The sequence below is a fragment of the Lampris incognitus genome, chromosome 6 (assembly GCF_029633865.1).
Source record: "Lampris incognitus isolate fLamInc1 chromosome 6, fLamInc1.hap2, whole genome shotgun sequence".
Taxonomy (NCBI): domain Eukaryota; kingdom Metazoa; phylum Chordata; class Actinopteri; order Lampriformes; family Lampridae; genus Lampris; species Lampris incognitus.
In genome coordinates, this window is record NC_079216.1 from 66,097,979 (window position 1) to 66,124,384 (window position 26,406).

Genomic DNA, 26,406 nt, shown 5'->3' on the forward strand with positions numbered 1-26,406 from the left:
AAGAAAAGGAAAGAGAGGTTAGAAAGGTAAGAAACAGTCTTTTTTTTTACCCTCGTCTTTCTTTTTTCCCCTAGTTTAAGCGTCTGTTATGCTTGTAATGTGCGCATGTGAGTGTGTTGGACGACTGTAATGAGATTTTGGTGTCGGCGTGAAGGAGAGAGTGAAGCAAACAAGCACATCCTTCATTGTTTTCAGAAAACTTAATCAGAATCAGAATACTTTGTTCCTCCCCGAGGAGAAATTGCGTACCTGAACAACAAAGGAGGCTCGTCTGGTTGACCGTTTCATCCCCACACCATGTTCCAAGCTGCCAGAGCTTCCACATTGTTTTGTCCTTGGTATGAGAAATGCTTCTTTCTTCCAGGTGAGTCAGGAACAAAATCCTTCAAGATCTGCGGTCACAGACTTGTCAGCCATGTGACTGTCCAGTCCTCTTCACACCTACAGCATGTGACTTCGCAGAGGACCGTACAAGACCTCCGCCATGCCCTCTCTGTGGAATCTTTATCTCGTCTTCTCCCTCGCCTCGCCTCTCCCGCCTCACGTCGCTGCTTCAACCGGGGAAGATGTCAAGGGAACGCCACAGCCAGACCCAGACACAATCTCACAGGGTCTCACGAAGCCCTCACAGAGCCCTCGTGGACCCGACGTCCTGCCTTTCCATTCTACGTTGGGTCCAAAAACAGCCGAGATCCTGTCCCTGCCTCTGAGTTGGCCCACGTCGTCATCTGAGGAGGCTGACAGACAAGGAGTCATTGGGGAATACGCCGATATGCAAGACACTTCAGAGATATATTCGTCGAGAAGTGAACAAGTGTTCCCGCCACTCGGCACGACAGAGAGAGCCACGGAGGTCTCTACTTCCAAGGAGGATGCCAGACTAATAAGAGCTTCATCAGAGAAAAAAACAGGCCAAGAGCCAGCTCCTCGATATGAGCCAGCCAAGACCAGTACGTGGGACATGCATGGCCCTGCACAGCACACCACACAGACGGGAACGGGTCAGCCCACCCTCCCAGCCCCACAGAACGACACCTTTCATGGCCCAGAACACGTTCTCCTCTCTGACACACCTTCAGCATACAGGCCGACCTCCGAAACTTCAACACTCTCTACTGGATCCAGGCCACTTTCTGGAGCCTTTACTCCTCCACTAGAAAAGGACAAGTTGGGTGGCCAGACCACGGGGTCTTGGGTCACTATGCAGGGAGGGCTGCAAAAAGAGGATAACCTACAGAGAGGAAATGAAGATGGGATGCACAATTACACAAATGGTCGGTTACACGGAGGAAATGACAGCAGTAAGACGGAGAAAGGTAAGAATCACACGAATTCTTCTTCAGCAAATAAACAGAATTTGCAGTTTAATGCTTGAAACATCATTTTTTTACATAATTGATGCCATACTTAATGGTAGCAGTTTCTTGTGAATGGCAGTATACCATCCTTCTGGTTTTTGTTTGTTCATTTGTTTTGGTTTTCTTTGGCAGCACTTTGGTGGACACGGTATTGTAGTTTTGTGTCAAACCGGTTTATTACCCAAAATTGCCAGACTACGAGTCTGTAGCTGCAGTATCTGTGATATGTATTCTGCTGGCAAACACGGTCGTTTTACATTCACGGAGCGGTTTTGCATCACTCCACCCCTCCCAATCTCCCATTCTCTTTTAAAATCTCTCCCTCGCTCTCCTCTGCCCCTCTTCTCCTTTATCTTTCCCGTTCAATCATGTCATCAGACATTTTCCTGCTCAATTCCCTGCTCTCTCTCTCTCTCTCTCTCTCTCTCTCTCTCTCGATGCAGAAGAGAAATTAAAGGCATTCCCTTTGCAGTCTGTATGCATTAACTACCTCTCGAAGACCACGAGATTGATTGGACATTAGATAATGATCACACACACATGCATGTATGTACACACACACACACACAAGCACATGCACACACACGTATGCATCTGTCAAGGGTAAATAATGAGTTGTGCCCACCCACCAGCAGTGAGGATAACACTGAGAGAACAATGTCCGACACTGCCCCTTCTCCACTGCATGGTACTGGTTCTACTCTACTCTACTGGACTCTACTCGCTTTACTTTTTGGGATTTGGTTTCCCACGGCAGATAGTATCCCCTCACAGCGAAGCCCCCGCTGGTCATTTGTGAGTGTGTTGACTAGTTTTTCCTCCCTTGTCTACCAGCGCCCCACACAAGTGTTTTATCCATCCATCCATCCATCCTTTATCCAAACCGCTTATCCTGCTCTCAGGGTGGCGGGGGTGCTGGAGCCTATCCCAGCAGTCACCGGGCAGCAGGCAGGCGGGGAGACACCCTGGACAGGCCGCCAGGCCATCACAGGGCAACAGACAACTAAGCACACCTCTCTGAAATATGAGAGACCAATAGTGACATTCTCATACTTGATTCCAGAGATAAATCCCTCCCTAAACAAACTAACAACACTTTCTTAATGCATTTCCTTCTCTAGGCTGTTTTATCACAGCGTTGTGTTTTATTTTCAAGACCAACTCTAAATGTGCGCTTCAGATGAACAATATTACTGGAACTAAGAGATTCACTGACAACAAATAATTTTTTACAGGTTATCAACTATAACACAAGTTTTATAAGACTCACCTTGGCATTTCCTGGTTATAAACACAGCTGTTCAATTTTTCTCTGACCAATCGGTGTTCAGATTTGATTCATATTTAAATATAAATAAATGTTATTTATATTTTATTTTTGTTTATATTTTATTTATATTTAAATTCAAATATTTTTATTTATTTATTTTATAAGATTTTTTATATTTAAATAAATTTTATTAATTTATTTTCATTTATATTTAAATATTTTTTTATTTATTTGTTTTATAAGATTTTATTTGTATTTAAATAAATATAAATAAGCATATATATCTATATTTATTTGATTTTATTTATGTATTTATAGTGGTATTTTCATGTCACCTTTTAGTATGGGCTCAGCTCACTTGGGACCTCGACAGAGGTGGTACCAACAAAAGTACCTGGTACCGGGTACCTGGTCCCTAACTTCTGCCCAATGGAAAACCAAAAAGCAAGTTGAGTGGAGTCGAGCCGGTACCATGCAGTGGAAAAGGGGCACTACATTGGCAGTCTGATGCAGGTAGTGTTCAAATCCAGGGGTTTGACACTTTTTAAGACCAGGGCTTAAGTTAAGGTGAGTGGTTTCAGAATCACCTTGGAAAAGGAGCTCTTTAAAACACCCCTGCACCCTAGTTATTCAGGGCACATGCCAATAAACCCGCCAACCCAAAGCAGAAGGATTTCTGTGTGTTAACTGCTGCCGCTTTACTGTTGAGGTAAAGACCTTCACGACCGGCCAGACCGTGAGCACAGCTTCCCCTCTGCTGGCCATCAGCTCCCTGGTTTGGCTCCATTTGCAGTAGAAGTATATTTACTCTGGCTGTACTTTCACCTGGAGATCAGGATGCGTACATTATTCATTGGTCACACAGTCACAGCCAGATGTTGAAGTTCCACATAAACTTTATTTGCACAGTCCCAATAGAACGACACAATATGAGCGATAGCAACATACCGTTTGACCACGATTATAAATAGTCCCACCAAATGGGAGCAGCAATGAGGTCAATAGCACCTAATCACACACACATATCTCTCTCTCCGTCTCTCTCTCTCTCGCTCACTCTCCCCCTATCTCCTTCTCTCCCCCTCCCCTCTCTTTCTCTCTCTCCCCCTCCCCTATCTCTTTTTAATGAATGCTTTTTAAAAATCAAATCAAATCCCCTTTCTCTCTCTCCCCCCTATCACTTTCTCTCGCTCTCCCCTCTCTCTCCCCTATCTTTATCTCTCCCCCCTCCCCTCTCTCTCTCGCTCACTCTCCCCCTATCTCCTTCTCTCCCCCTCCCCTCTCTTTCTCTCTCTCCCCCTCCCCTATCTCTTTTTAATGAATGCTTTTTAAAAATCAAATCAAATCCCCTTTCTCTCTCTCCCCCCTATCACTTTCTCTCGCTCTCCCCTCTCTCTCCCCTATCTTTATCTCTCCCCCCTCCCCTCTCTCTCCCCTATCTTTCTCTCTCTCTCTCCCTCCCCCCCCCCACACACACACAGACACACACTCGCTCGCTCTTGCTCCCACTCTCTCTGACCCACTTACAGACTCCCAGTTACGAGCTTGTTCTGTTTTATTATAGATTAACTCATCTCACACACTGCAGACTCCCCCCTGCTCCCTATACGTCCCCGTGTGTTGACGTGGACCGCGCGCTCTGGCCAACACTAATTCTCTACAACGTCGGACATAAACGAATAAGAAGCGGTAAACTGATTTCATCATTATCATCATAGCTGATGAATTACACAACACCGCGGAAGTGTCCTTCGCTAAGATTACATTAGTCTCTACTGGGAATCCCTCTCTGTCACGCTGCAGTGCCGGTTTACTTAACAGTGGATCTTGTCAAATCTGTCGGTAACGTTAGGATGTGCCACATGGTGTTTGATGGCTTGCCCATTTCCAAGAGGCGCTGTGGTGTGGAATATCAAAAGCTTGAACAGGTTTGTTTTGTATCGTTCCCCTTGTTGCTTGACACACTTGGGTGGCACGGTGGCCCAGCGGTTAGCGCTGTCGCCTCACAGCAAGAAGGTCCTGGGTTCGAACCCAAACTTGGGGGTGGGGGGGGTCATCCCACGTCGTCCTCTGTGTGGAGTTTGCATGTTCTCCCCGTGTCCGTGGTGGGATTTCTCCGGGTGCTCCGGTTTCCCCCACCATCAAAAGAAACATGCACGTTAGGGTTAATACTCCTGTCTGTGCCTCTGACCGAGGCCGGCCATGGGGAAAGAACTGGAGTTGGTCCCCGGGTGCAGCATGAAGGCGGCAGCCCACTGCTCCTAGCTACACAGATCCCAGCTAGGAGGGGTTAATTTGCAGTAACTTAATTTCCTCAAGGGGATTAAAAAAGGAAACTTAATCTAAAAGAGATGGTTAACATGTCTTTTGACCATTTTTTTTTTTTACAGACTGGCTTCCAGCTGAAGAGGAGCAGGACTCAGAGGGCAGTGGGATGTTCTCTCACCCAGACTGTAGCACAGACCCTACCGCCAAGCCCTGCAAGACCGAAAACCAATCCTGCACTCCCACTTACCCGGATGACTTCACATCTGACGAATCCCTGCACCCTGCTACGGCCCTCAGCCCTCCACTCTTTGTCCCTCTGTACACAGACTGGAACTCTGCCCTTGCTACATGGGGACTCGCCTGGGAAGCACATATCTATGGCCTGGGCTCCATCTTCGCTGTGTTTGGCTTCATGTCTGTTATCTGCTTGTTAGGCCTGCCCCTGCGTTGCCCCCCAGGAGTCCCTTATTTCACCCTGCTGCACCTGTTCCTCCTTGCCTTCGGAGGGATGCGCGCATTCTCCCTGCTTTATGATGCCTATGGTTACCAAGACCGCCTTCCACCCCTGTGCTCCCTCCTCCTCTCTGAGCTGCCCTTCCCCTGCCTTACCTCAGCCTTCTCCCTGGCCTTCCTCCTTCTTTCCCTACACTCACGCATGTCTCTATCCCTCACCACCTCCTCGCCCGGCTTGCCCAGACCGTGCCTCCTGTTCTGCCTCTCCCTGCTGCATTTTGGGCTCTCTCTGGGCTGTGTGGGCCTCTTGGAATTCCTAAAAATCTTCCCTGTCCTCCTCCTCCTCATCCCGCAGGGCTTGTTTGTGTGCCTCTCAATCCTTCTGTCATGCTCCCACCTCATTTACTACTGCTTTGTCCGAGCGGACACGAAACACATCTACAGGCTGAATGACAGTGGCGAGGAAGGCGGGTCTCCTGAGGTGATGCGTCCTTCAGGTTGTCCCTTTGCCAAGGTGGAGGACTGGGGGAGGGCAGCAGGGGCTGGTGTAGGAGCCTCCCTGTGTTTGTTAGGGTGTGGAGGGCTGCAGCTCTATGGAATCCTTCATGCCCTTGGTCTGGGTGGAGTCAGTGATTATGGGTTCCAGCCCTGGCCATGGTGGGGCTACCAGGTGGGCTGTAGGGCCTGTGAGGCAGGGGTGTGTCTGGGTCTATTACTCATTGGTACACAGCCATTATTCTGTCACACTAAGACTTCCATCAAGGCTATGGCTCATCCTCGGCCAGGGTCTTGGTCCCGTTTGTCCTGCGGCTCTCCCTCTGGAGGGCCATCCCTGCCCCTTCAGCCAGCAGAAAAGCCTCCTGTCCTCCCTTCTAACTGTACTTGGTCCCGAGGCAAGCAGGAAAAGCTAGTTCTCTGTGAAGTGATCACTAAGGGAAAATCCGAAGTTCTTCCTCTTTGCTCAATGGTTGACCCGCCTCAAAACGGACTAGACTCTGTTCCCCGTCCTAGCCACACCATGATCTCTGTAATCCCACTACCTACACCCCCTGACCCGCCATATAGACCTAAATGTGGTGTTGAATCTCAGCTGTCCTCACTTGATAGCCTGGGTCTGGATACAGACTCTACAGTAGACCTGCGCCCCCCATCTCCCATCGATTTGTCTCGAAGCATTGACCAGGCCTTGTTCAGCGAGGCTCTTTTCGCTCAAAGCCTCTTTGGTCCATCAGGGCTGCACCAGGCCTCATCCAGCCTTTCTTTAAACTCTCCCAGCCGAGGTACTTCAAAACAAGGCTACAGCTCTTTGGAGAGCGCCTTTTACCGAACATCCTCCTGTGGGGACCTGGATCAGGACAACCCTCTGGCCAAGTCACGACCTTCCCAGCAAGGTGGCACGCTCTCATGCCAGGGCGAGCATTCCCCATCACCTGAGCGATGGAGCTGGAAGCAAAGTACCTCGGGCTCGTTGTGCCAGGCCTCTATAAACGGATCCTCCCAGGGCCTCTGCTGCAGCCCCAGGGAAACAGGGACGACGTGTTCAAATTCTCGGGTCAACAAAGGGCAGAACTTTGCCCAAAACAGTCTTCCACGAGCGATACCCCACCTGCCTTATCAAAGGCGTTACCGAACCCTGAGTTTAGCCTCCCAGGACAGCCAGGGATCTGGCAGACTGGCAGGGACTGAACAGTTGAGTGAAAGCAAACAGCTGGAACAGGACCTGGCTGTACAAGCAGAATTTATAAATGTTTGCCGACAAATTGACGCCCTGAGCGTATGCAGCGACACTATTGAACTGTAGGCAGCTACTGTAAAGGTCCAACTCTAACTGGACTGATAATGACATTGTAAAATTACACATAATCGCTGGTAGAGATTAAGTTTTGTTCAAGGACTTTGTGTATCATTTTATGCAGATGAAAATAATGAACTGAATAAGGTAAGGTAAAACATTTTAACTTAAGACGAATAATGGACAATGATATTTGTCGATCTATATATATATATATGTATATATATATATCAAACGAAACACTTCTCATTTTGCACAGATGAAACTACAGAGATTAGAAATGAGATTTTTAAGCAGACTTTGTAGCCATCACACTTTTCTCTCAACAGCAACGTCGGTTTTAAACATGGCATGACAGCCTCGCAAGAACATTTATCTTCATCGGCATCTGTCGAGGTAACATTTAAATAAATACTCACCTAAAACGAATGTTTTAAATTATCTTGAAGGGAAAAAAAAGGCAACCAAACTTCCCCAAATGCAGTCTTCTTTATCGCATTTTATTATTATAAATACAAGGTATGTTATGTCATAGTTTTGTTTTGTTTTGTTTTTTTTGGGGGGGGGGTATTCTCCCCCTTTTTCTCCCCAATTGTACCTGGCCAATTACCCCACTCTTCTGAGCCATCCCAGTTGCTGCTCCACCCCCTCCACCGATCCGGGGAGGGCTGCAGACTACCACATGCCTCCTCCCATACATGTGGAGTCACCAGCCGCTTCTTTTCACCTGACAGTGAGGAGTTTCACCAGGGGGACGTAGCGCGTGGGAGGATCACGCTATTCCCCCCAGTTCCCCCTCCCCCCTGAACAGGCGCCCCGACCAACCAGAGGAGGCGCTAGTGCAGCAACCAGGACACACACCCACATCCGGCTCCCTACACGAGGCCCAACCAAGCCGGAGGTAACACAGGGATTCGAACCGGCGATCCCCATGTTGGTAGGCAATGGAACAGACCGCCAGACGCCCGATGTCATAGTTTTTTTTATCTGTAAGGACAGTTTATGAAGAGGAAATATGAAAAGGGGCCGTGCGGTAGAAAATGGCAAAAAGACTTTACTGCCATCTGCTGGCAATATTTCTAACAACTCTCAGAGCATGCAGGACTATATATAACCAGTATTTCCCCAGGGGCAACAAAACATGTCATAATAACAGGCTGTGGTGCAGATTTTCTTTATTTACCTTCATTCAGCCATATATATATATATATATATATATATATATATATATATATATATATATATATATATATATATATAAAAAGGTAAAATAATTACGAAGCCCCGCTGTGGAAGTGATAATGACAGTACTGTAAAGGAGTTCTTCACTAAGTCACCTGTCAGATGAGAGTACTGTAAAGGAGTTCTTCACTAAGTCACCTGTCAGATGACAGTACTGTAAAGTAGTTCTTCACTAAGTCACCTGTCAGATGAGAGTACTGTAAAGGAGTTCTTCACTAAGTCACCTGTCAGATGAGAGTACTGTAAAGGAGTTCTTCACTAGGTCACCTGTCAGATGAGAGTACTGTAAAGGAGTTCTTCACTAAGTCACTTGTCAGATGACAGTACTGTAAAGGACTTCTTCACTAAGTCACCTGTCAGATGACAGTACTGTAAAGGAGTTCTTCACTAAGTCACTTGTCAGATGACAGTACTGTAAAGTAGTTCTTCACTAAGTCACCTGTAAGATGAGAGTACTGTAAAGGAGTTCTTCACTAAGTCACCTGTCAGATGAGAGTACTGTAAAGGAGTTCTTCACTAAATCACCTGTCAGATGACAGTACTGTAAAGGAGTTCTTCACTAAGTCACCTGTCAGATGAGAGTACTGTAAAGGAGTTCTTCACTAAGTCACCTGTCAGATGAGAGTACTGTAAAGGAGTTCTTCACTAGGTCACCTGTCAGATGACAGTACTGTAAAGGAGTTCTTCACTAGGTCACCTGTCAGATGAGAGTACTGTAAAGGAGTTCTTCACTAAGTCACTTGTCAGATGACAGTACTGTAAAGGAGTTCTTCACTAAGTCACCTGTCAGATGACAGTACTGTAAAGTAGTTCTTCACTAAGTCACCGGTCAGATGACATTACTGTAAAGGAGTTCTTCACTAAGTCACCTGTCAGATGACAGTACTGTAAAGGAGTTCTTCACTAAGTCACCTGTCAGCTGAGAGTACTGTAAAGGAGTTCTTCACTAAGTCACCTGTCAGATGACAGTACTGTAAAGGAGTTCTTCACTAAGTCACCTGTCAGACACTTTTCTCAACCCATTTGTAGAAAATATTTTGCAGACTTCAACCTTACTGATGAACAAATCAGTTCAGTGACTAAAAGGGCAGCCTGGATTTGACTGAATACTCCAAAAAAACAAAAACAAAACTAAATCACATGCATCCTTTGTATTATTTACAGACTTTTAACGTGTGAACACAAGTGATGTTTGTGTAAAGTAGTGTTGTGGAACAGGAACTTCATAAGGAAATGGTCCAAACAAAATAACGTGTCTTATTTGTCCTTTTAGCAGAATTGAAATTATTTAACACATTATATATATATATATATATATATATATATATATATATACACACACACACACATACACTGATAAACTTATATACGTCATATCATTATATACTGATAAACTTTATATGAAATTACATATATACAGTTTAGCAGTATATATATATATATATATGTATGTCATCCTTTTGTACAGCATACACTTCATCACACAATCGGCCCATCATCAGAAATCAGTAACAGAATAACGTTCAATTTAACACTTGTAACACAAAATGCGACATTTTGTCATCCAGAGTTTTTCTTTCTACTATGAATGAGCTGAACAGAAGTAAATCCGAACTATGAGATCACTTCTTCTTGACGTACACATAAGGCGCTCCGGTTAGATACATGAAATCTTCGATTAAGGCTAACGCTTAGGTTTGGTTTCCTCTGCACTAGTGCACCACATACCCAGAGCTCACCATAGGACATGGCGGTGATGAGCTAAACCGTCACCGGGCGCATACCTTTCAAGGGATCGTGGTTGCTGTCATATTGTAGACCTGCTGGACTACAGATGCTGAATACCCCTACCATCTACATTATGACTGTAACACGGTACAGAGATCACAGACAGAGCCAAGGCTGCCACACCATAGAAGCGAATGAGCCAACATGTACTACATTAAGGAACTAAGGAGACGTATAGGTAGATATGATCTATGACCCTCTTACACTTCCAGAGTATGCTATTTATTTGTACACACATTGTGTATACCTTTAATCCACTCTGTGCATAACTGCAGTCCACTGACTTCCGGTTTCTACTGCAGCAGTCATACCGGTTTCCTGTTTGTTGGCGTGTGCTATTGATGATGGCATATTTCTCGAGACGCCTGCAAGATTTACCATGGATAAATGTCAACCACATGCACAGAATTGTCCACAAACTTTCACCTGCACCTACCAGCAAACGGGTGCAAAGTGTAAAGTTGTACATATCAAGTTACATGTACAACTTGAAACTTTTGGTAAACCTAATGGTAAATCTTGCAGTTGGGTGGCACTGTGATGCAGTGGTTAGCATGGTTGCCTCGCAGCAAGAAGGTCCTGGGTTCGAGCCCCGGGTAGTTCAACCTTGGGGGTCGTCCCGTGTTGTCCTGTGTGGAGTTTGCATGTTCTCCCCGTGTCTGCGTGGGTTTCCTCCGGTTGCTCCAGTTTCCTCCCACAGTCCAAAGACATGTAGCTCATATGAATCGGCTGTACTAAACTGTCCCTAGGTGTGAATGTGTGTGTGTGTATGTGGTGGCCTGGCAGCCTGTCCAGGGTGTCTCCCTGCCTGCCACTCAATGACTGCTGGGATAGACTCCAGCATCCCCACACAACCCTGAGAGCAGGATAAACGGTTGGGATAATGGATGGAATCTTGCAGGCATCGTGAAAAATATGCCATTGTCAATAGCGCACACCAAGAAACAGGAAACTGGTATGACCGCTGTAGTAGAAACCAGAAGCCAGTGGACTACAGTTATGTACAGAGCTGACTGTACTCCTTAGTATGACCCTATTCAGCTTGGACTTCAAGGACAAATAATGACTCTAACTCGAGTCCCAGACGGGGCCACAGACGAGCGACTAACCAGTAGAAGAGAAGGACTGAAAGTGGCGCTGGGTCACAGCACTGCCAGTGTGTTTTCACAGTAACTTTGTGTTTACAGCTTGATCACATGCATCCGTTGTATCTGCTGGTAGCCGTGGGAGTTGGTACATCGGGTGCGGGTCGACTGCTCCCTCCCCCCATCTCAGTAAAGCCGCTTCTCGTAACTGCCGTTAGAAAAACAGAATCCATCAGTAATTCCTTCATCAGCGAATACATTTGATCGCAGCACAAGACAACGCTGGACAGAGATGAATGGGATAGGATGAATAGGATGGGGATGTGACGACAGGATGGATGTACTTACATGGCACAAAAGAATAGCTAAAATGAGAGCATGAGTAAAAGAGGAAAGAAAGAATACAATTTGCTTTGCTACCCTTCGAAACATGGAAATTCATTTGACAATAGAAAGGAAAACAAGGATAGTACAAAAAGTTTCTGCCTGGGATTGAATCCCAGATAGCATCCGGATGTGGGCCACTTCAGACAATGATGCGGCACTGATGGTCTTCTTCTGGCCCTGACAAAATGGATGTGAGCCTGAAGTGGCCCACATGTATAATAGCAAATATGGCCCAAATATACCAAATCACATGTGGGTCTTTGTTGGCAAAGATGCGGTGCTCTGGGCAACATGTGATCTGGATGTGACCCTGAAGTGGCCCGTGTGGTAAATGGTGAATATGGCCCAAATATCACAAAAAAAAATATGGGCCACCTTTGGCAAATACGTGGCACATGCAGCATTGCTATGGCTTGGTTCTGGCCCAGGAGCCGACCGCCCAAGTGCCATCATTCAGCGCAGTATGTGGGCCGGATGAAGTGTCGTGTGTGGGGCGGGTCCAGGCCATGGCAATTTTGATATCTGGGAACAGTGTACTGAACACTGCAGAAACTACAAGTGCCATGAGTTTGCAGCAGTGTCTTGGTAGTTACCATACAACACATGTCTCATCTTAAGAGAGGGTACACACAATTGGTAACAGCTTTTATTAATCCATCAATGCAATCACCAACGTAACGCACAAGCAAAAAAAGATAGTGGCAGTAGACAACGCCGAAAACAAGATCATGAGAAATAACAAGCACACAAGAAGCGAAGGAATCATAGAGGAAGTGAGGAGGTCACTGAAGTGACCAGATAGTAAAATTGCTGTAGCCCAGACCCGTCCCACACCCGACTCTTTCATCCGGCCCACATACCGCATGGAATGATGGGACTTGGGCGGTCCGTTCCTGTTTGCCAGATCTGGGCAAGAACCAAGCCATAGCAATGCCGCATGTGCCACATATTTACCAAAGGTGGTTGTGAGGGCAATTCATAGTTGATGTTTGCTTACTTGTGATCTTTCATCATGACCTTACATTGCTTAGAGAGATGCCTGAAGTCCATGTGTAACAGAACAAAGGTAGTCTTACAAAGTGTCTTCTCCAGGTGCACAAATAAGGGCCTGTTGTTAACTGTTGGCTGTATGGGAGACTCACTGAGTGTAGCAAGTGTGTACACACTAATCTCAGAAGTGGCCTTGGTGGATGAGAGCTGGAAGACATGAGATAAGGAGGGGAAGAACACACAACTGCCCTATAAGAGAGACTGTACTGTATTGATCGGTGCGCATTCAAGCACCTGGGCTTGGATGCATCTGTTCATTGAACATATATTAAAATCATGTGACAATACTTTAAGAAATTTTTGTCTCATTCCTCATGTGATGTCAGAGTGGAATTAAATAATTGCCACGATGGTGGCCCATATTTGTTCTGTGATATTTGGGCCATATTCACCATTTACCACACGGGCCACTTCAGGGTCACATCCAGATTACATGTTGCCGAGAGAACCACATGTTTGGCAGAAAAGACGCACATTTGATTTGGCATATTTGGGCCACATTTGCTATTATACACGTGGGCCACTTCAGGCTCACATACATTTTGTCAGGGCCAGAAGAAGACCATCAGTGCTGCATCACTGCCTGAAGTGGCCCACATCCGGATGCTATCTGGGGAGCCATTTAGGGGGTCAGACTTACGAGTGGAGGCCGTGAATTCCCCCCTCAACCTGAGCAGACATGGTTCTCTTCTCAAACTTCAGCTCCCCAGAGTACATCATGGACCTGGAACAAAAACAAACACAACAGGATGGATGTGCCAGTACACACACCCATAAAACAAAATGGGGACACACACGCATGCGCGTACGCACACAAACGTACATAAGGGCGTGGAAGAACGAGTCGAGAGGCAGAGATCTCTTTTTAATCGCAACTCCCGTGCCCCCATACACGGCACGACCCCGGGAGTGGTCTTTGATTCACACCGGCCAGAACGGACCAGACATCAGTCCCAGTCACGGTCCTACAGTCAGTTAGTCAGCAAACGGTCTCCTACTTGGTCTGAGTCGAACCCCCAAAACAACAACACAAGAATGACCACAACATGAACACCGCATCATTAAAACACCATTTTAAATCTAACACTAACAGTCCCATCAGCCATTGGGCTCCCCCGGTGCAGAACCGCCGACAGTCAGAGCGACCGCCTCCCCCGGGCGCTACAGCATGACGTCATTGTTTGTTTGTAAAGTGAATGGAGCCTTTACTCACTTTATGATTAAACGTGTACTTTCCACGCAGCCCCGCCCACTGTTTAAGATAAAGGTATTGTAGCGAATTCAGGGGCAGCCGGGAACCGAACCCGGGTCTCCTGCACCACGGGCGACCAATGCCCCTTTTCCACTACACGGTACCGGCTCAACTCTACTCGCTTCTGTGTCGTTTTCCATTACCGTAATCCACGGCGTGGATTTTCGGTGCTCCATTTTATTCAATTTCCAAATGTACTTTTAAGATAACTCCGCTTCGACCGCTTCGGTATTTAAAAAATGCCGGGCGGTATCCCATGCGCGCATTGATGACGCAGTGGCGCAAAATGATGTAGTGACGCGTTTCTCTGACCAATCGGAGGGCTGCATTGATTTTGGTACCCGTTCCAGTTTTTTTGGAACCTCGACAAAGGTGGTACCAGAAAAGTGGTGACGGTTACCAAAATGCCGGTACTTTCCGGTAATGGAAAACAAAAAAAGGGTGAGTTGAGTTGAGCCGGTCCCATGTAGTGGAAAGGGGGCATAAAGTTAACCAGTCGACTAAAAAGAGTCCGAGCCGTTAGCCCACCGGCTAGCGAGTCTATTCATCCGTGGTCTTTACAGTATGTTTTATTTTATTTTATTTTTTTGTATTTGTATGTTAGGAAAAGTTAAGCATACTGTTGGGTCTAAGATGTTACTCAGCCACCTGCCCCTACTGGGGGGAGCTGCACCCACCACCAGGAGGAGCTGCAGCCTCCCCAGCCCGAGCTAATACATAAGGACATTCAATTCAATAAAGCTTTATTGGCATGACCTGCTTTGGCCAAAGCAGGTGACAGTGAAACAGGTTAATAGAGTATTAAACAAAAACGAAAATTAAAATAAATGGTAAAAGGAATAGGTAGAACTGGTAGAAATATAGAATAGTATTTGAACAGTAATTGACAGTAGTTGGAACAGTAATTGACAGTAATTAAGAGTGTTTTGGTCACTCACTGACTCTTAGGCTATGGCATTCTGACACATGTTGTGCCGTAAGGTGTGACCTTTGACCCTCTCCTAAAATAAGTGGCCATTGTTCTTTCTCATCCAGGAGTAGAACATTTGGAATCTGGTTTTCAAATTTCTCCTGGAATTTCTCACAATTTAGCAGGAAGTGCATCTCTGTCTCCACCTCACCTGCCGTATAGTTACCACATATTCTTTGCTCTTTTGGTAGCCAAGATGTTTTGTGTGTCTGGCGTTTTCCATGGCCAGACTGTGGGTGGTCAGTAGCCTGACATACTCACCGCAGTATGGACAAACTCTTGGCTCCGATGTCCTGACAGCCATGCTGAATACCAGCGATGAGGTAAGGAACAAACTTATGGATGGAACCTTTATCTTGTACTGATCCTGAAACACCTTGGGCCACCTTCACCTTATCTCCTTCACTGGAAACACACACACACACACACACACACACACACACACACACACACACACACACACACACACACACACACAGCTACTATCATGCTAAAATCAGAAGACTTGTACTGTATTACATCTTAATCCGTGACAGTAATTATTTTCTGCTAATTGAAAGATTTGGAGAGAATCCCTGTTCCTTGCCCCCCCCCATCACTATCAGGCACACACACACACACACACACACATCTCTTTCTCCACCTGAAGTAGCGTTTCTGACTGTTGTTGTTTTTCTCCATTGCGTCCAAAGAGCCCATGCCGCGGTACTTTTTCAGGCGTACGCCGTCTGAAAAGAAATACTCTCCCGGAGCCTCTGTTGTTGCCGCGAGCAACGACCCCATCATCACTGAAGGTAGCAACATCAGAGGTCAAAATGTAGAAAGGAGAAAGATGTGGTGTGAAAGGCTGTGTAAAATGATGATATGCATAGCACAGATAAACTGTCATGCAGAAACTCTGGATTTGGGAAAATTCCGAGAGGTTTCCTACCGGTGGACGCTCCCAGCGCCAGGGCCTTCACCACGTGTCCAACAGTCTGAATCCCTCCATCAGCAATAACTGGGACGCCAAAACGCCGGGCATACTCTGCCACCTTATATACCGATGTACCCTGAGGCCGTCCACATGCCATCACTGAGATGCAAGAGCATGATGCAGATTGTTGGCAACATAGCACGTAACCCAACTCAAATGAGTTTGTTTCTGTCAGAGGAAATCCTCATGAATATGTCTGTAAATGTTCTCATTCATTGGATACTCATGAATATGATTTAATAAAGTTATTTTGTTTGTTATTTTTTGTCTCGTTTTGATTTTAGGTTTGTTTGTTTTTTGTTTTTGTTTTTTTGCACTTCACCCCTTTGGATGGGATGAAGTGCAGACGTTCAAAACTTCTATGGGAGGGCATCCGGGTGGCGTGGCGGTCTAGTCCGTTGCTTACCAACACGGGGATCGCCACTTTGAATCCCCATGTTACCTACAGATGCAATTGGCCGTGTCTGCGGGTGGGAAGCCGGATGTGGATATGTGTCCTGGTCTCTGCACTAGCGCCCCCTCTGGTCGGTGGGTCGGGGGTCGGGGGGGGGCTGGGGGGAATAGCGTGATCCTCCCACACACCACGTCCCCCTGGTGAAACTCCACACTGTCAGGTGAAAAGAAGCGGCTGGTGACTCCACATGTATCGGAGGAGACATGTGGTAGTCTGCAGCCCTCCCCGGATTGGCAGAGGGGGTGGAGCAGCAACTAGGGCGGCTCAGAAGAGTGGGGTAATTGGCCGGGTACAATTGAGGAAATAAGAGGGGGGGGAAATCCCCCCGCAAAAGAAAAAAAAACTTCCTATAGGAAAATCAGGCACCTGTTAACCCCTGAAAATCCTGACTTTTGGAAATAGGAGCTTTTCCTCTGCATGCAACAGCCCCTTGATGCATCTGTTTATCATACCTTCCTGGGTGATACAGATCGAGCCACAGCCCATGCCCACCCTCAGGGCATCCACACCAGCGTCTATCAGGTTCTTGGCCTGGGCCGCGGTCACCACTGCAGAGACAGAGACACAGTAAAGGAGCTGAGCCGAGGAGAGATGGCTGAAACAACACAATCCTGACAGCACAAATGTAGAAAAGAGATGCATGAAATGCAGAAAAAAAAAATACAAATGCAGAAAATCCATCGATCCATCCATCATTCAAGCCGCTTATCCTGCTCTCAGGGTCGCTGGAGCCTATCCCAGCAGTCATTGGGCGGCAGGCGGGGAGACACCCTGGACAGGGTGAAACACACACACACACACACATTCACACCTAGGGACAATTTAGTATGGCCGATTCACCTGACCTACATGTCTTTGGACTGTGGGAGGAAACCGGAGCACCCGGAGGAAACCCACGCAGACACAGACAGCACATGCAAACTCCACACAGAGGACGACCCGGGATGACCCCCAAGGCTGGACAACCCCGGGGTTCGAACCCAGGACCTTCTTGCTGTGAGGCGACCGCGCTACCCACTGCGCCACTGTACAGAAAATGGAGTAGATAAAATATGAGCTCACCGTTTCCCCCCACGACCTGAAGCTCAGGGTATTTTTGCTTGATGTAGTTGATCATGTTGATCTGATAGACAGAGTTTCCTTGCGAGGAGTCCTGAAATTCAAATACCCAGATATATGATCATTTCAATAAGAAGCCAAGCAACAGCTATCCACGAGCTTCCTGGGGGGAGGGGTCACTGGGGAGACGATTATGGGTAATACTTCCGGTGTTCGGCGGAAGCAGTATCAGAGACCGGTGGCAGATTTGGCTGAAGAAGTGTTAGCTATTGCTGTTCGTGTTGAAAAAAAGACGATAAAAGTTGCTCACCTATATATAAAATGTCATTACGGAGCTCGGGGACAACATGTGCTGTTCGTGGCACCAAGTATAGTATAGTATAGTATAAAATGTAAATACTCAAGTAACGTATAAGTACCTCAAGCACAGTACTTGACTAAATGTACGTAGTTAGTTGTGAGATTTGAGGTTGTGTGCAACAACAAAATATTAAGCAGTGAATTAATTGAAGTACAGTATAATTTTCGGTTCAGTAAATTTATTTGTAAAAAATGATATCCATTAAATCAAATTTTTCATATCTTTTCATGTCATTACTTTACTGACCTTCCACAGAACTGCTGCTGCATGACTACAAGAGCGTCCCGGCCCTGCAACACATGAGCAACCCGCTGTCTGTATGTCACCTGCCACTGACGCTCACACCCAGGGCTCATGATGAGACACGTGCAGGCTCTGACTCGGCTCTATGTCTGCTTTTAGGTAGACAAAGTCGTTTCCAACATCCTTAAATAACACCCAGCTGACTTTATTGCTGTGTAGATATTGGTACGCCTCCAAGCTTTTTAAATTGCTCATCGCCTCACCATCACAGACAATGGACTCAACAAAATAGCTAAAAATGCTACCGTATGTGATACGGGGCCACTTCTTCACGTCATCTTCCAAACCATCTATTACAGATGGCAAAGGTGTTCTTACTTCGCCTGTGTCGAGCTCAGTGAGGTGGTGTTCCCACATCATTAGCTGATGTAGCTGGCTAGATCTTCAAGAATGAGCGAGACGCCATACAAATCGTTCTAAGAAAGACGTTTAGCGTGACGTTACCATGGAAAACGCCGGTTCCGGTTCAGTGACAGGACGCGCCGGAAGTCGCGCCCATAATTCACGCAAGGTATCATGGGGGCTAGGAATAAGGTGCATTACAAAATGTGTTTCAGGTGGTTATGGTTCATTTAATATATCAGTGACCACAGACCTTACTGGGCAGACACGGGTCACACTCGACTAAAGACGTTACACACAACATGATCTTCATCAGCGGTTTGTCATCCCTTCTTGTTACACTTGTGATCTAAACCCAAACAGAGTTTGCAAGACAAGAATGAAGACCCACCAGCACTACAACATCCACACCGGCTTGCATGAGGAGGTCCAGTCTGTACTTGTTGTCGTCCCTGGTGCCGATAGCAGCCCCACACAGCAACTGTTTACGGGAGTCCTTAGAGGCCAGGGGGTAATCCCTATTCTTTTTCAGGTCAGTCCTGGCAATGATGGCCACCAGCTCATCGCTATTGTTCACTATGGGCAGTTTACCTGAAAGAGAGTCAGGGTGTAAGTCTGCACAGAGTCCCAATCCGAGGCAGGATGTGAGCAAGCATAAGTCCAGTGTAAGTAGATATCCAGGGATGTCTGAATGTGAGTCCAATAACTACCCTGTATGTGCATCCACAGGTGTCTGGTTGAGTCGGGATGGGAAGGGATGTGTGTTCCTGTTCTACAGTAGTGTGACCTCCTCGACAAACGTACCTTTTTTGCTGCGTTGCAGTATATCATTGGCCTCTTTTAGTGTGACACCAGCAGGTGCAACAACTAAATCTTCCCTTTTTGTCATTGCCTAAATCAGAGATTGAATTATTTGAGAAAAAAAATGAATTTCCTGTCACCCCAAGTGTTTACTCCACTCACTTATTTTGACAATAGAAATATAGTGTAAAAGTTTGCCTCTCGGACATACAAACACATAGAAATGTTTGCATACCCACACACATAAATACACAGGCACGCACCTCTTCAAGGGGTCTCTCGTGGTCCTTCTCAGACAGGAAGTCTATATCTCGAGAGGTGACGATGCCGACCAGCTTGCTGCCCATCTTCCCCGTCTCTGTAACAGGGATCCCAGAGAAGCCATGGCGCAACTTGGCTGAGAACACATCCCCCACCGTGTGACTGGGACTCATTACCACCGGGTCTGTGATGAAGCCCTGCTCAAATTTCTAACAATACCAATGGTTACAAAAGGGGAAGAGCGGGGTTACGACACTGTGATGTGAGGTTTTTCAGCATGACCGTAACTGTGGAAGTGCTTTTTTCCCCTATCTTTTAACCGAAGTTGTTGTGATCGTTGACTAGGTCCATCTTACCTTGACTTTGCGCACCTCATTGGCCTGAAACTCAGCTGTGCAGTTATGGTGGATTATTCCAATCCCACCCATCAGCTGAAACACATATAAACTGACCGGTCAGAGTAGGTGACCCTAGACACTAACTGATAAATAACATTCAAAAATTTCACCAGAACATGCTGAGGAGGATATAATTGTGCGTCAGTAGGCATAATAATGTCCTGAGAGATGTGTTCGGAAGAGCAGTAGGATCTAACGGAAGCCCAATATCAGACTAAGCAAGCAAAGAGGTTTGAAAAATGATGGGGGTGTGTTGCAGCAACACTTACCGCCATGGCGATGGCCATGGACGACTCAGTGACTGTGTCCATGGGAGACGAGATGAGAGGCGTTTTCAGGGTTATCTTCCGTGTCAGTGCTGATGTTAGATCCTTATCATTTGGATGGATGTAGAAAAATAAGAGACGTGATGCTGTGAGTTTCTACAGAACGTTAGATAATATTAAGTTTCCTTCATTAATCTGGGAAATTCAGTTACTGCAAATTAACCCATCCTAGCTGTGATCTGTGTAGCTAGGAGCAGCGGGTTGCTGCCTTCATGCTGCGCCCGGGGACCAACTCTAGTTCTTTTCCCATGGCCTTGGTCAGGGGCACAGGCAGGAAGGAGTATTAACCCTAACATGCATTTGATGGTGGGGGAAACCGGTGCACCCGGAGAAAACCCACCGCAGACTTGGGGAGAACATGCAAATTCCACACAGAGGACAACCTGGGATGACCCCCCCAGGTTGGACAACCCCGGGGTTCAAACCCAGGACCTTCTTGCTGTGAGGCGACAATGCTAACCACTGCGCCACCGTGCCGCCCAATATATATCCAGATAGCAGACACATTTGGGTCTAATCTGGGGCACTTTTGGTACTTACGGCTCAGTTACGGCACCGGCAACTGTTGTGTGGGCCAGATGTGGCCCAAATGTAATGAACAGGGCATGATTTGGGTTACAGCACATACTATGTGGGCCAGATTTGGGCCATATAAGGTGGACCTGTGGCTGAGTTGAGGCAGCCAAACTCACCCTGAGTCAACACTGTCATTCAAGGCCAAATGTGGGCCATAAGATAACTGCAGATGTGGGCCATATTTGGGCCAAAGATCCTTTGCTAAATGCATCGAAGACATGAACTAAAAGATTTTCATCAATGCAAAATACTCAACAGTGGGGTTTTTTTTGTTTTTCTCCAGTGGATGTGTGCAATTGAAAAAAATATATGATAAAAAAAATGTAACAAGATGTCAACTTATATTGACAATTCCTCACTTTTTCCCCCAAGGAACATCCACCACATTTACATTTCCCTGGTTCAGCTCTTTCTTCATCACGTGACTATCACTACCACTACTACTACTACTTTCAGCTGCTCCCGTTAGGGGTCGCCACAGCGGATCACCCGTTTCCATCTCTTCCTGTTCTCTGCATCTTCCTCTGTCACACCAGCTACCTGCATGTCCTCCCTCACCAGATCCATAAACCTCCTCTTTGGTCTTTCTCTTTTCCTCTTCCCTGGAAATTCTTCCCTGAACATGTTTCAAATTTTTTGAAATTTTCTGGATATTTTGGAAACTTTCCCTGGAAATTATTTACATTTCCCTGGTTCAGCTCTGTCTTTGTCATGTGACCAACTAGCAGATATACTCTTCTATCGCACATAGGCGAAGAAATTCTGAAATCTGCAGATGGGGTTTGTGTTTATCGTGCGTGCAACAAACGATTTAAAAGCCAGACTTGTTTACATTGTGTGCTGATGACCTGTTGAATTCACCCGCTGAGAGTGACGCAGGTGTTTGTCTGTTTACTGAGCACCTGCTATCCAGTAATAACGCTGTGACCTCAGCAAGAAATTAATTAAATGTACCCGCAGAGCTCACAAAGAGAAAAACAGAACAACAACGTAATAGAGCAAGCCCGAGTCCTCTCCGCAGAGAAACCCAGACATGAATTTGGGATCGACCTTTCACCAAAGACGAGACAACCCTTTGCTGAATGAGACGCGTTACGTTGTTGGTTTGACAGAATGGAGGCGGGTGGACAACTGGAGAGAGGTGTGGAGAAAAGAAGAGAAGATGTGTTTTCAGCTCTCGAAGACAGCACCGAGTTTAGGAGGTCAAGGGCGTGAATACATATGAAAATATCCATAACATGGAGACGGGGGGGGGGTACATCAGACATGCAACCCCTCACCCTATGTTCTAATCTTATAGGATGGGTGGGTTGCAGTAAATCAATTCACACAGATAAACACGTACACACACACACAAGCACACTCTATGATAAAGTGATAAAGTGCACCATTCTGGTCACGTGTGGGCTACTCACCACCTCATCAGAGGTAAAATCTATGAACCCAGGCAGAATCAGGAAGTCACTGAGGAGACAGAGAGAAAACAGATTCGTGGCTTGTAGACAGAGAGCAGAATGGGAGAACAGAGCACTGTGGTGGAAAAACAAGCAGGTTGTAAAACTGAACTGATGGTAGTGATAGTAGCAGTCGTAGTGTAACAGGGTAACAACCACGGGTGTGTGGACTCGCTAGCCCATGGCTGACGGGTCAGACCCTTTAGTTGACTGGTTAGTGTCGTCACCCGTGGTGCGGGTAACCCAGGTTCAATTCCCGCCTGCCCCCTGAATTTGCGCTACATTTGGTGGCAGCAGTGGGACGCATATGCGCTCAGAGGCATGAGCTGGTATGCAGAGAAGGAGGGTGTACTAATGTGTCGTAGGGTAGTTTACATTATTACGACAGCGACCCCCAGAGTAGTAAAAAACTATATCCTGATTTACGGCAGTGCCTAGCAGAGCATGAATAAAGCATGGTAAATGGCTTCTCTGTGTTGAGTCATTTATGGTTAGTTTAGCCAGCCAATACAGAGTATACCAGAGTATACCAGCTAGCGAGTATACCAGCTAGTGAGTATACCAAGTCCAGCTGCACTTGATTCAACTCCTTTGGATAACCATGACCTGGATGAATGAGAACATTCACAGACAGCCAATACAGAGGCAGGTACCCAGATAGCACCCGGATGTGGGCCACTTCAGGCAACGATGCGGCACTGATGGCCTTCTTCTGGCCCTGACAAAACGGATGTATGTGGGCTGGATGAAAGTGTTGGGTGTGGGACGGGTCCAGGCCACACCAATTTTGCTATCTGGGTAGTGTAACAGTGTACAACAATGGATGTGTAGACTCGCTAGCCTGTTGGCTAACAGGTCAGACCCTTTAATTGACTGGCTAGCGCAGTTCGATTCCCGCCTGCCCCCTGAACTTAAAGGTGGGAATCAAACCTGGGTTCCCCGCACCACGGGCGACTACGCTAACCAGTCAACTAAAGGGTCCAACCCGTTAGACAAGGGCTAGCGAGTCTAAACATCCATGGTCGTACACTGTTACAGTGGTAATGATAATAGTAGGTGTACCAGTCATACTCACACTCTCTGCTGTAGGTGAATCCATAGTCATTACATTAGGAATCATTTGTCATCATTTTAGTTGTCATAGTAATATTAGTAGTAATACTTATGCTGGTCATCACCGGAAGTATTAACAAGAGTAGTAATGTAGTTTTTGTAGCTGTCATCTCCATAGCTATCCCAGATAGCAAAATTGCTGTGGCCGGGACCCGTCCCAAACCCGACTCTTTCATCCAGCCCACATACCACGCGGAATGATGGCACTTAGGCGGTCCACTCCTGTTTGCCAGATCTGGGCCAGAACCAAGCCATAGCAATGCCGCATGTTCCACATATTTGCCAAAGGTGGCTCATATTTGTTTTGTGATATTAGGGCCATATTCACCATTTACCACACGGGCAACTTCAGGGTCACATCCAGATTACATGTTGCCCACAGCACCGCATCTTTGCCAGAAAAGGCCCACATCTGATTTGGCATATTTGGGCCATATTTGCTGTTATACATGTGGGCGACTTCAGGCTCACATCCATTTTGTCAGGGCCAGAAGAAGGCCGTCAGTGCTGCATCATTGCCTGAAGTGGCCCACATCCGGATGCTGTCTGGGATAACTGTAGTATTAGTGGTAATCACTGATAAAGGCTCGTTTGATGTAGGGTCCAAAGTGTGTGTGCAGTGTACATGCAAACCCGTTCCCTCCAAGCAGTGGCTCACTGACTTATCTGACCGTGAGCCGGGATAATCTGCTGACCTCTCTATTCTGAAAAGTCTACCACACTTTATCCCCCACCATCAGATAAAACCTGCACATCAGTCTCCATTAAGGAGGCCACACAGATGCCCACTGACACACCGATGCATCCACTGACGCTTATGTGTACAGATGCGCAAGCATACACAAACACACGCCCCTGGTCCACCACACTTTTAATGGCAGATGTCTGAGCAACCATTCAGAAACCTCCCGATAAAGTGGTATTACTGATACTAATCCTCCAAAGAAAGCCCCAGCACATGTGTCCTCACCGATATCACCACCAACCACTTCATGGGTGGGGGGTATAGACATTTCATAGATCAGAAATGTGTGCGTACATGCATCAACGGGCATGTGTGTATGTGTGCAACCTCGTGTGCGTGATGAGTCTGAAGAGTATGTCTCTATTTTTTTTTCCGATCAGCACATCTTACTTGTATGTGAGTCCATCGCCGATGGCAAACAGTTGTTGTGCCGTTAGTCCGTCTTCAGGGACATACCCTGTGCCTCCACTGATCAAGTAGTCAGCCATGCTGCAACACACACACACACAATGATTGCTGCAGTATATGAGTTACCAGGAATCATTACTTGCTCACTGAAAGGTTGAGTTAACTTAGCACATGTGCAGATAACTCTGCAACATTTCAAACCAAAAGTCTGCCTGCATGGTTCATTACTGCTCCTCGCTCTTACATTAAATTAATTTTAGATCATTCCATTGAACCGTCTGCATTTTAGTCCGTTATTATTGCTTTATTTTATTATTTTCCTTTTTTTTAATCTCATTAGACATTACACGCTGTTGAACCAGTGTGATTTATGTTCTCGTCATTCTGTTGTTGCATCACTCAACCCTCCAAAAACCTCCCTCACATATGCAAAAACAGCTTTAGGTGTTGCCACCTAAAGTTGGAAATGGCAGTGGACACAATCCAGCCTCGTCAATGGAAACTCGTCTCAGACGTGTGTGACGGCAGTGTGGTAGGTAGCTAAGCGGATTTGGCTGTATTCCCCTATGGTAACAGATAACCGGGCTTTTAAAAGCCCGCAGCCAGCGTCACTAGAAAGTGAAAACCACTCAGCCACCACAGGGGACGCACGTCAACTCGGTGTTAGTTCATTATGAAGGCTTTCACTCCGTGAGTTTTTAACGTTAACTGGTTCAAGGAACGTTGGGGATGTGCCAAGCTTTCAGAGCCTGTGCCGTCTAGGGTGAGATTCGCACCATGGGACTGACCTCTCGGGTTCGTATCCAGCTTGGATGCGTGTGGCGCTGTACCGCTGCGCTGCGGTCTCGTGGCCGTGGCCGTGAGGACTGCTGTGGGCCGAGGGTCCGTAGGGGTAGGTCTGTTCCCCGTCTCTTTCCGAGCTGCGAGGCCGCGCGGGTTCCGTATCCCCTACGATCCTCCGGTAGTCGATTTGGTAGTTGTCCCTCTCACCGACCCCGAACCGGTCATAACCATGACCTTCCATCTCTGGGAAATCCAGGGCTAAAACCTCCAGGGTCGCAAGTGCACACACACACACACACACACACACACACAATTTGAGCTCTTCTGGCTTCTGATGTACACACAAAAACACACTCACGGCACACTCAAACTGTTCCAACGACAATCACTCATAAACACCTGATGCTGGTAAGACTCTCAGAAAAGGAAAAAAAAAAAGAGACATTTCACACACACCTGATGTGGCAGTGAGAACCCTGAGCTATCTGTTCTTAAACCAATGCAGTGTTTCACCCAGAGTGCACAAAACTACAAATTTGCACCACCTGAAGTGGCCAGTTTCTCTCTTAGTAACGTCACAAAAAAGTCTTTCTGTACCCTCGTGATCCAGTCAAGAGCAACAGACAGCCACAGAAGCAAAAAAAAATATCCCTTTGCCTGGATGAGGGTTCCCTTTGCAGGGGTTTCACCTGCTCTAAGAACACATCCCTGAAGACGGAGGGCACCAAGGCGCCCCTGGCCTGGGCGTACGGGGCTGGAGCTTACTGGCTGACCTGGGGGTAAAGTCGGATGTCTAGGTTCGGCTCATTCACTTATTTCCTGAATGTGTCCCGGCCGAAGCCATGCAGGAAGTCACCAGCAGCCACGCAGGGGAGTCGGGGCCGGGTTAGGCGACAGTGGCGCGTCCCTCCGGAGGCTCATATAGCTGCTCCGCCTGATTATTCCTGAGGCTGGGAGCCTCTCTGCTCTCCTCTCCTGGAGCCTGCTGAGCTTAACTCTGTTTCTGACAGTAGCAGACGTCACTGTCCCACAAAGAGGATTGGGAGCATTAATACAGGAATGGGTGGGGTAGGACGGGGAGCTATACGTCGGGGTGGGGTAAAGGAGCAGGACTCAGGAAGAGAGGGAAGG

The 26,406-nt window shown here is 46.9% G+C and overlaps 2 protein-coding genes across 2 annotated transcripts; one reads left to right on the top strand and one right to left on the bottom strand.

The window, feature by feature from the left end:
• Positions 1 to 484: 484 nt before the first annotated feature.
• On the top strand, positions 485 to 7,150 carry prrt4a (proline rich transmembrane protein 4a). The gene is made up of 2 exons (XM_056282500.1): positions 485 to 1,316; positions 5,019 to 7,150. The coding sequence occupies exons 1-2, from the start codon at positions 485 to 487 to the stop codon at positions 7,148 to 7,150; spliced, it is 2,964 nt and encodes a 987-aa protein (XP_056138475.1).
• Positions 7,151 to 11,442: 4,292 nt separating this feature from the next.
• LOC130113938 (inosine-5'-monophosphate dehydrogenase 1b-like) lies at positions 11,443 to 25,516 on the bottom strand. Its single transcript, XM_056281646.1, has 15 exons — positions 25,281 to 25,516; positions 24,475 to 24,573; positions 22,188 to 22,236; positions 20,140 to 20,241; positions 19,829 to 19,903; positions 19,475 to 19,681; positions 19,215 to 19,302; positions 18,802 to 19,001; positions 17,408 to 17,498; positions 16,798 to 16,893; positions 15,847 to 15,990; positions 15,559 to 15,703; positions 15,177 to 15,320; positions 13,334 to 13,417; positions 11,443 to 11,464 (listed from the first exon to the last, which is right to left on the bottom strand). Exons 1-15 carry the CDS (start codon positions 25,514 to 25,516, stop codon positions 11,443 to 11,445), a joined length of 1,782 nt encoding a protein of 593 aa, XP_056137621.1.
• Between the last annotated feature and the right edge of the window lie 890 nt (positions 25,517 to 26,406).